This window comes from Halyomorpha halys, unplaced genomic scaffold, assembly GCF_000696795.3.
Source record: "Halyomorpha halys isolate HHAL.00 unplaced genomic scaffold, Hhal_1.1 Scaffold312.1, whole genome shotgun sequence".
Classification (NCBI taxonomy): Eukaryota; Metazoa; Arthropoda; class Insecta; order Hemiptera; family Pentatomidae; genus Halyomorpha; species Halyomorpha halys.
In genome coordinates, this window is record NW_027105402.1 from 221,102 (window position 1) to 231,263 (window position 10,162).

General features: G+C 28.0%; 2 protein-coding genes across 5 annotated transcripts in view; one reads left to right on the forward strand and one right to left on the reverse strand.

Moving 5' to 3' along the window:
• Positions 1–520: 520 nt before the first annotated feature.
• On the reverse strand, positions 521–2,687 carry LOC106681153 (cold shock domain-containing protein CG9705). 3 transcript variants are annotated; one of them, XM_014421324.3, is made up of 4 exons: positions 2,466–2,673; positions 2,271–2,393; positions 752–945; positions 521–578 (listed from the first exon to the last, which is right to left on the reverse strand). In XM_014421324.3, the coding sequence occupies exons 1-3, from the start codon at positions 2,576–2,578 to the stop codon at positions 777–779; spliced, it is 405 nt and encodes a 134-aa protein (XP_014276810.1). In that variant the 5' UTR covers positions 2,579–2,673; the 3' UTR covers positions 521–578; positions 752–776. The 3 variants fall into 3 exon arrangements, with proteins under 3 accessions (XP_014276810.1, XP_024218741.1, XP_066907028.1); XM_067050927.1 differs by lacking the exon at positions 521–578 and adding an exon at positions 2,144–2,187 and having other exon boundaries at positions 809–945; positions 2,466–2,687; XM_024362973.2 differs by having other exon boundaries at positions 521–945; positions 2,466–2,672.
• Positions 2,688–2,779: 92 nt separating this feature from the next.
• Positions 2,780–10,162, forward strand: part of retm (real-time) — a 115,556-nt gene continuing 108,173 nt past the window's right edge. For both annotated transcript variants that reach the window (XM_014421321.3, XM_014421322.2), the window contains exons 1-2: positions 2,780–3,113; positions 3,692–3,841. In XM_014421321.3, the coding sequence (XP_014276807.1) occupies positions 3,051–3,113; positions 3,692–3,841 (213 nt within the window). In that variant the 5' untranslated portion in view covers positions 2,780–3,050. The remainder of the gene's footprint in view (positions 3,114–3,691; positions 3,842–10,162) is intronic.

Here is a 10,162-nt window from a genome sequence, read left to right on the forward strand (position 1 = left end):
TGTATAGCCTAATAATTGTTTACCCTAAGCCTAGAAATTAAGTTCATAGATTGATTAATAATAAGTTAATAAATGCACAAATTAAAACAAAAATTAAGCAAAATTAAAATTTATCACAATAAACTAGAAAAACTAATTGTAAGTGAAAATATAATAACTAAATATTAAATTTGATTAATTACAGAGAAAATTTTTGATACATATTGGTTAATTCTAAAACATAAAAATGCAGCAAATGGCAAGAGATCAAATATAACCCAAAACATCTATATAACAAAATAGATTTATGCAATTTAATAATTAATTAGTAGTCCAATCGTTTTTATAAGTATGTTAAGATTGAAACTTTAAGATAACATCCTTTAAACTTTTGTTTAAAATATTCACAGAGTATTTTGCATAATTGTAAAAAATCATTTAGAATTTACAATCATTCATAAAATTGACTAAATACAAATTTAGTTTAAATGATTTCATGGAAAAAATATTTCTGCATCAACAAATAGAATATGTCCATACCTTCTTTGTGCAAACAATCCATTTTAGGCCAATTTATAGACAATAAAATACTTATATACCTGCAATTTATGATCCCAATTAAATAATTAAGATCATGAAAATGAATTATAAAAATTAAACATGGTGCAAAATTTACAACAAATATAAACTAAGTAACAGTTGGGAAAAAATGTAAAATTTACAATTTCTCTTGTATAAAAATAAATGCACAAAAATAAGCTAAAATAATTACCAGCATAAAAAAAAAAAAAATAGAATTATTCTTTAGGTTCAGGTGTTTCTGGTGTATCCCACTTCAGGTGAACTTCAGGAGTGAAATTTACAATTTCAACATGAACTGCCTGAAATTTTTCAAATTTTGGAGGTATAGGACAAAGACGGTAGGTAACTTTGTCTCCAGGAAGTGGGACATATTCTCCTTCCACACTGTAAATGAAATAATGATAATAAAATAAAACAAAACAATATTTTAACATAAAAATAATAAACAATATAACTCAATTTATGGTAATTTAAATGAACACTTTCTTTTTTTCTGTTTAAAATGCTTTGACTGCGAAGTATAATAGAAACAGCTCTGTTTTTTTTATACCATAAAACTGGCTAAAATTTCAATTTCAATAACTATAACTTAATTGTTCCTAATTATCTAAAAATAAAAATCATAAATAGTTTGCTAAGAAAACTATGATTACAATTCAATAGAAATTTTGCTAAGTACATGGATCAGTATAGCTTCCTCACTATATTCATATTTTTTTTTTATTTTCTTATTTATGAAAGTTTATCCTTGTGGAAATTCTTTGTTTTTCATACCTCTATTGCATATGTAAATACCAATATATTAAGGATAATGATTTGCCATCAGAAAATAAATTCTACTGGACGAGCTGGTTTTAAAACACAAGAAATTAGTTATTTGCATGGGTACAGAAAAAAGTTGATGAACTTTGATAAAAGTTATACTGGACCATGTCTATAGTTAAAATATGGAAATATAAAAAAATAATAGAGATACATAATCAAATATTGTTTACAAATGTGCAGAAGATAGATAATGGAGAAGGTTCAGAAATAAATGGCATTTTAAAGTAGTCAGGGATAAAGTTTTATATTAAGAAAAGTATAGGTTGCAAACAAATTCTAGAAGACATAAAAGGTTATTAGAAAAGAATTCCAAAACTAAAAACCAATTTCAGAGGTACGTTCAATTACAAAGCACAAACGTTGGACAAGTGCATCAGATAAGTAGTGGTCATAGAATCACTAAACAAAATCTACTATTAATGTGTGAATTAGTGTTAATAAAAAAGAATAATTAGTCATGACTATGGAACTTGTAAACTGAAGTTACATAATTATTTACATAGAAATGCCATGCAATTAATGATAAAATAATTACATGAAAAGTTAAAAAAGATCCAAAGAATCAAAATAATATCAGCCAAACACATTTAGATATATTTCAATGATGAATATTCTGAATGAATGTATTTAAAATATAACAAAAGATCTATAAAAAATAGCTAAACATGTAAAAAAAGAGGGGGAAACAGAGGTAGTGGTATACTGAGCAAATAGTACCAAATGCATTTTATATTTTAGTATTTTGATATAAACATACCTAAACCGAAATTTCCAGAAGATGGGGCGATATAAAAAGTACCTCTATAATAATAAAAATTATAATAATTACAAGAACTCTATAACTTCTTTTATGAAGCCTATAAATTGGTGTAAATTTAACTTACTCTGATATATGGACAAACAAAGTTTCACCATTAGAGTCTCTCTGAATGAAACCATGTCCTTTAGACCTACTAAATTGTTTAACAACACCATGCTCTTGTGGGTTAGAGAAAGCTCTTGCAGATCTGTAAGGAGAATATTTGTGAATTATTGTATCATTGCTGTAAAATTTTCATTTTATATAACTATCCTCTTACGTTGAATCAGTTCTTGTACGCCTAGTTATTATAGGACTTGGGACATGAAGAGAGGGGCTACCATCTGGAGAGGACAAATTATGAAAACTATTAGCTTTTATTGGGGTTTCCATTCTCTTATCAAGAGGGTTAAATCAATTGGCACGCAAAATTTTTCACAAACACTAACAGCCAAATCAGTGTTATCAACAGCTGTACAAGATAAGGTTATATTTACTGCTATTTGCTGTTTCTGAAAGCTTTAAAAAAAAATCTCTTTCGAGGAAATTTTTTAAAAACTCTTTTAGGCAGCATGAAAGATTTTTGTACATTTACGGAATCAAGTTTAATTTGGAAATAATTGTTAACAAAAATGGCGCAAAATTCAGATGTAATCAATAGTTCCTGTAAGGTATTCTAGGAGCGCTCGCATCCCCCGGATTGATATGTTTGACATAACAGGAGAAGTGCGCGTCGTGGTAACAACAGATCACAGTTCAGGCGGTATACAATTGTAAATTGGTCGTTATAGTTTATTTCGTGCTATCTCTGTAAAACAAAAAATGGTTTGATTTATTGCCCTACAACACCACTAAACACAAGAAAATGGTTCAGAAATATGTGTCCCCTGTTAGGGTTTATAAGTACCCATTTGAACTTGTTATGAAGGTAAATACTCTGATTTTACTTAAATTTTGTGCTATTGATTTTGATTTCTATTATTTACTTCTATCAATCATTATTTGTGCTTGAGCCTTTAAATATATAGCTAATTCTTTATTGTGCATGATAAATTATTTATTTCTTGACAGTTGGTAAAGTAGACAAGGTTTGATTAGTACTCCCTTGATACTTAATTTATCAATTTACTATACTAAAAAACACAATTCTTCCCTCAACTTCTTTTCATTTTTCATAACCTATTATGATCTAGTATTTAGTTTATGATTGAAGTTATTCAACATAGTTGGAAGTGTATGTCAAAGTTGTTACTTTCACTGCTCTACTTTTTATGTCATATTTGATGCTTTCATTAATAAAATAACTATTAAATTTATTGCACCCGTTTGTAAAGATTATTTTCTTGGATGAATTAATTTCAGAATTTCATAGCTTGTCCTTAAAAGTTTTGTTTTATAAATACCCTTCATTATTAGATTGACAAATATAAAATCATGTAATGTGTCCTTAACTGGCTCTGAATTAGTTTCGAAGTTTGAATATCTAGTAATTCTTTCTGTTAATAGGCCTATGAGCGGAGGTTCCCCTCTTGCCCCCAGATTCCTGTAGTAATCAATTGTGATATTATTTCTGATTGGACTTCACCTGACAAATCAATCAAAAAAACTGAGAGAAAATGTAAACTTCATGTTGACGCACCATATTTATTGAAAAAGGTATGCTTATTTTCTATTTTATTATATGCTCACTTATTACTATAGACAGTTCATGACAAATGATTGGTATTCTCATTTTATTAATTATAGTACTTTTATTGAACCTAAAAATAAAATTGTTAGTAATAAATTATCATTGAATATTTAGTTAATTATAAAAGTATACTTATATGTTTATATAAAAATTTCTTAATATATTTATAGTAATGTTTAAAAATCCTTTTATGAAAATCTAAAAATTTAAGTGTAACTTGCACATATAGGAATATGTTGTATTCTCACCACATTTTTTTTTTCTGAGATAATAGTTATTAACATTGTATGTATCAGTTAAATCCCATTTTGGTTGATCAGCCCAAAATATCCAATGGTTTCTAATGGCTGCTGAAATACATCTCATTTATCTTAATATTAAAAAAGATATTTTCGGTATATATAATATAATCACTTTTCGATGATATAGGGTCTCTTATTAACTTTGAGAAATGGTTATTTGTTCAGAACACGCGAAAAAACATATTTGGACCCCTAGTACTACTATAAAATCTTTCTTTACTACAATAATCATCTTGAATATATTTTAATCTTTTCAGAAAAAAAAAATTAATGATTTTTTTTCTTTAAAAAGAAATTAAAATATGTTGTATATTTTTGTTAATTGACAGTTTCAATCATTTTCAGGGTCACATAAGGGGTGTATATATAGAGCTACAAAAATATTATTAGATTATATTTCAAATTTAATGGAAATTATGATGTTTATTTAACTTAATCTTTCACTTTAACATTTAAAGCTTGTTCTATTAATGTGGCTTTCAACCACTAATAATGTAGGAATAGTTTACCTTGGGAGGATAAATGACAAAAATGTTTACTCTTTTATAAATATCCTCATTATAAAAAAAATAGAAAGAATAAAATGTCATCTATTGCAAAATAAAGTTGATTGTAATAAACTTTTCTATAACTTATACTATTTCATCCATTTATTGTCCATTAATTATTACTATAATTGAGAAGATTCCATAGGAAAGCACAGAGTTTAAATTAACTATTTTGAAGCCCTTTGTTTTTCTTTTTAGTATCTAAATAGTATCTATTTACTTGAGAGTCTGGGGGAAAAATGAATTTTTTGACTTGAGTGCTTTCCCATAGAATCTCCTCACTTCTTTTGGATACAAAATATGTTTTTTTAATATAGGGAAAGTATATTAAGCTTCCTGATTTGTAACTCCATTGTTCCAGGTAAGAAGCTGTTTATACCTCACCCTTCTAGTGAGTATATCCCTTCAGTTTGCATTTTCTTTTCCTTTTTAATTAAAAAATCATAGGTATTATTTACTCAACTTTAATTAATTAACTGTTTTATTGGAATATCCTTATAAAAAGTAATAAAATAAATTTGAAAATCATTTTGATTTTATAATTAATGACAACAAAAACTCTACATAAATATTATAATAGAAATTCGCTAATCTAGACTGTTCCATAATCCAAATAACCCATTAAAAAAAAATTGAAAACTTGATTTTATGTATGTGGTACATAAATACATACATTCAATAAAACCATATTATAAATAAAAATCTTACTTAATTAGGCTTAAAACTCTAATTAAAAATATCAACTTTTTTATTTAAATTTCTATTATGTTAATCTTTATTGTGAAATTTTCTTAATAATAAAGTGCTAGTTTACGCTATTGAAAAACAGTTAACTATGAGCTTCAAGAAAGTAGGTATGTATGTGCAATCAAAAATATTGTTTTCCCAGAAACGTTTTATTACCTTATTAACACTCTCCTGGACCTCAGGAATTTATTGAAAAAGATGATTTCAAGTTTCAAACAAATGAAAATTTCAGGTTATTTCACTAGAGAATAGTTTAAAAATAAATTTCTGAATAATTATTAATTATTGCAAAAATATTTTTATGTAAATACACTTATAATTTTTGTTTTTAAATTGTTTTGTTATTTTTGAAGTGCCTTTTTTTGGTAATCCGAATTTTTTGTCCAAACCCTCTTTATTTTAATTAGTTCGGATTAACGAGTGTTCACTGTACTTTTGATTATATTTAAAGTCTGACTAAAATTATGACATTGATTTAACTTCAGTTTGCACTTAAATATTCAAAGCGTGTTCGTCCAATGAGGTTTGCAGCAATAAATGCTTTTAATTTATTTTGGTGTTTAAAAATTTAATTGGGTTATTACTAACGACGTAAGCAATATAAGGGAAGTTTTTCTGCTGTCGTTATCGCGAACGGGAAAATTAAGACGAATCTATGTGAGTAGTTTTTGATCCGAAGCATGACCGAAAAATTTATGCACATTTATTGTTATAAATAATATAGTATAAAAATTTAAATCAGTAATTTAAAAAAATAGCTCCCTTAATTTTTTTTATTTGTAGTCATAATATTATAGTTCAAAGTAGAATTAAAGAAATTAGTTGAAATAATGCCTTAGAAACCGTTCTTTATGTAGTTGTACACCAAGGCCTTTGATCTAATCTATATACAAAAAAGACATATAGTTTCTAAAATACTTATTTTAATTGTATTCAATTGATAAGTTGGTGTTTATGATTTTTGTGAGTAAAAATCTTAGAGTTTATCGCGACGCTCTACGACATTTTATGCGAATTGCTGACAAACCTTGAACTCTATTGACCCGGAAATTTTTGAAATATTAAAGATTTTTTTTTTTTAATTTTCTTGTGACTTTAATAAGTTTATTTTTCATTTAGTCGGTTAAATTATTATTTTTTAAATACATAATGTATAATACTTTCTATTTAAATATGTAAACGGTTCTATCTGCCAGGTAATTGAAAATAATCATGTGATAGTTGATTTTTTTCTAAATGATCTTTATCGACATTTTAATTAACTAATCTTGTTACACTGATTGTTTGATTAATGAGATTTTATTGTTTTGCCTTTCATTGGTGTTGTAGGTAATACTCATAGAGTTTGCTATAGACAGGCTATAGTTGAAAAGGTAGGAAGTTGTTCGTTTCTGGAAATATATGTTCAATCTGTTTCTGACCTTCCTTGTTAATTTGTTTTTATTTTTTGTTATTTTTAACATTGCGGCACGTTCTGCACCCGTGACCAAGTGTCTCTTTCGTTGCAAGGTCTCCAGGATTTCTGGTCACCTGAATTTTTCTCATGAGTGGAGGTTCGGTTTTGGTCGAGTACAATTAAGTCGTTTTAAAAAATACTACATTGTCGGACTAAAAATTCGACTATGTCGTCATATTTTTCTAACTAAATTTAAATAACTTAATGATTTATTTAAAAATAATAGGTATTTTTGTTTGTTTATGATGGTCAGTTTAACTTCGTCTTACATATTTATTAGGCTGCAGATGTATATTAATACAATTATCAATTGTGGATGGTTTTTTTTTTTTTGGTACTAGCTAAGTGCGTTAGTGTGTTCAAATTCTAATTATTTGCCCTATTCTCTTAGGGGTTCTTAGTGTTTGATTTTTTTGTATTATCTATCTATTTATATAATACATTTAATATACAAATATAAAGAAGTTTTGTTAAAATTGGTCCTAAAAAAGAATACTCCTGTTCTTTTTGTTCTTAGGGATTTCATTTTGTATAAATTCCTTTGTCTCTCCCCATTCACGCTTGGCTAACCCCGGCCGGTGGGAGTTGAATTGCTCTCGCCCCATCTCACAGTATCTGCCCTAAATGTCAGCCCTCAAAGGGTAGTACTCCAGGGCTCCTGAAGGTCACAATGGATATTAAATATTAATTTACCTCTCATTATTTGCTCTAGTGGTCAGGTAATAATTTATAACCGGGTATAAAACCGCGTACGCCTTAGAAATCCGCATGTTTACGTTCCATTAATGGCATTCCTTCTACTACTTCTATCGCGTTGATCAAAATAGTGTATAATGAAACCAGCGAAATTTAATAAAGAAAATCTGTCCATTTAGAAAACTTGTTTAAATTTTGATTCAACATTGATTAATGTGAACTCATAATCTGTAGTTTTCAAAGGTTCAATCACTTCAGCGAAAGTTTTCTCTATTACGTTAAATTTATTTCGCGTATACCTCGGAAACAATAAGTCATACAAATGAGGTAGTAAATAAATTTATTATTGGCCCAGCTCATTTTCTTTTTTTTTTCTGGTCTTCATCTTTTTCAGAAAAAAAAAGACAGCAAAATTTACTTTTATTCCGGATATGGCTTAGCTAAACCGGTGACAACATTCTCTTGGTATTTAATTTAAAGATATTTCCCCAATGTTGCCCAGTTACGTTATTTCAATTAACTTGTACGTAAATTTTTACTTGTTTGGTAAGTTGGAATTTATTTCATGAGGTTGCGCCTGAACATCTTTTCTTATAATACTAACTATTATGATGAAAAAACGATTAGATAGTATTGAGAGCATTAAGAAGTTCGATAATGGTATGATATGTCCGTCTTATCGCTCTCTAAAATAATGTTCCTTCCCCCGTTTGCATTCCAATAACTTCAGATGTTGCCAACATCGGGAATTCAGATTTGGTATTTTCTTTCTTTATGATGGTCAGTATTGCAGTGATCTTATATTATATTAGATTACAGTTGATGTACATGAATAGGATTATCAATTATAATTTTTTTTTCTTACCAAGGACCAATAAAATTCAGATTATCTACCTAGTGTTTCTCGGTTATTAAATTTGTTTGTGTTATCTATTTATTTATATTATACGTTAAATATATTTAAAAGAATATTCGTGTTCCTGGGGAGTTCATTTTATGTAAATTCATTGTCTTAAATGACGTAACTTGATGCCAGAGCTGATGCTCACAAAACATAAAAATATAAGTTAGAACTTGTGTAGTGTAGATTTTATCCTATAGGTTGTGTACAAATTTATTCTCAAAAGATTACGAATATGAAGATATATATATATTAAAAAAAATGATTAAACGTAAAAATGTTGAGGTTTTTTGAGGTTGGTAGAGATTCCCACTTGGGGGTGGTCACAAAACTTTTTTTTCCTATAGGCTGTATATGTAAAACATCAAAGATCAGAATTACATGACCTTTTGCAAGATAACGCCTTATTTTCTGCTTCAATTTTTAGACAATTGTTGAAGGCTGTTGTCACCTGATGCGATCATTATTTACGAATAGATTCATGTATTTAAATGTCCATCTACCTGTCCTGGCCACGCCACTTCTAAAAAAAAAACCTATTGTGATGGGTAACAATTCAAGGCAACTGCATATCGATTGACCTCTGGACATGAATTTTTAAATCGATCGTTAATGCGAATTCAACTGAAATTTAAATATTTTTTCTAGGCATTTCTCAGTCTTTTTCTATCTACACTGTCTGCTTCCTGTCCCTTTAGTCCAAGAAATTATTCTTGACCAGATATAATCCACGATGACAGTGAGGATCGCATTCCGGTTTTTAGTATCTAATAAATAATAAACACCACAGTTGTTTTCTATTAAATATTCATGAATAAGCATATAAGAACATAAATATAAATTAATAAGTAATTTATACTGTTATAAGAAAAAATAATTAAAACTGACAAAATAGTTATTTGAAACCAATGAGAAAATTATCTGGGTAGGAAATCAATATGTTTTATTTATTGAAATTTACAACTGTAAACAATTTTTTTTTTTTAAATTTAACAAATGTTTCAGAACACATAACCTTAGAAAGGAACCACCAAGTTTCCATCTTCTTTTCAGACGCCTTGGAGGACTGTCAGGGATTGTAAAGGATAAGATATTAAGAACTGATGGGTTTGGGTGGGTAAGGATTTTGATATGAAAGGAGGTATATCTATTTCGGGACAAATTTGCAACGAATGGGATGTTGAAGTCATTATGGGTGCGTTTATTTGTGACGTACTAAGGAGTATCAAGGATTTTACGGAGTATTTCGTCCAATTAGGTCATATTATCATAGTGTATAAGAGTTTTTGTAGTAAATGGGAAGCTTAGAGCGTTTGTCAAGTAGATGTAATAATCGGAATATACGAGGATTTTCTTACCGTTTCAGCCTTGTATTGGGATACCGATAAGTCTCTTGTTAAGATGAAGTCCTAAGTAGCGAATCTGTTCCACAGGCTTGAATAGGATTCTGTAGGACAGAAGAGTAGAGGAAATAAATATAAAAATGCAAAGTTAGATATTTCAGGAAAATCAAAAATTCTGTCAGTTCGTGGTAAATTTGTTGTATACATTGAAATATTTCTATCATTTAATTTGAAATCGGTGAATGACACAATCTTCCTTGTTTAAATATACCAATTTATTTCACATACACAACA

Coding starts and splice junctions, on each gene's coding strand:
- LOC106681153 (XM_014421324.3), bottom strand. CDS start 2,578: ATGGAAACCCCAATAAAAGCTAATAGTTTTCATAATTTGTCCTCTCCA. Junction 2,394..2,465: donor CGTACAAGAACTGATTCAAC/GTAAGAGGATAG, acceptor TTCTCCTTACAG/ATCTGCAAGAGCTTTCTCTA. Junction 946..2,270: donor TTGTTTGTCCATATATCAGA/GTAAGTTAAATT, acceptor TTTCATTTACAG/TGTGGAAGGAGAATATGTCC.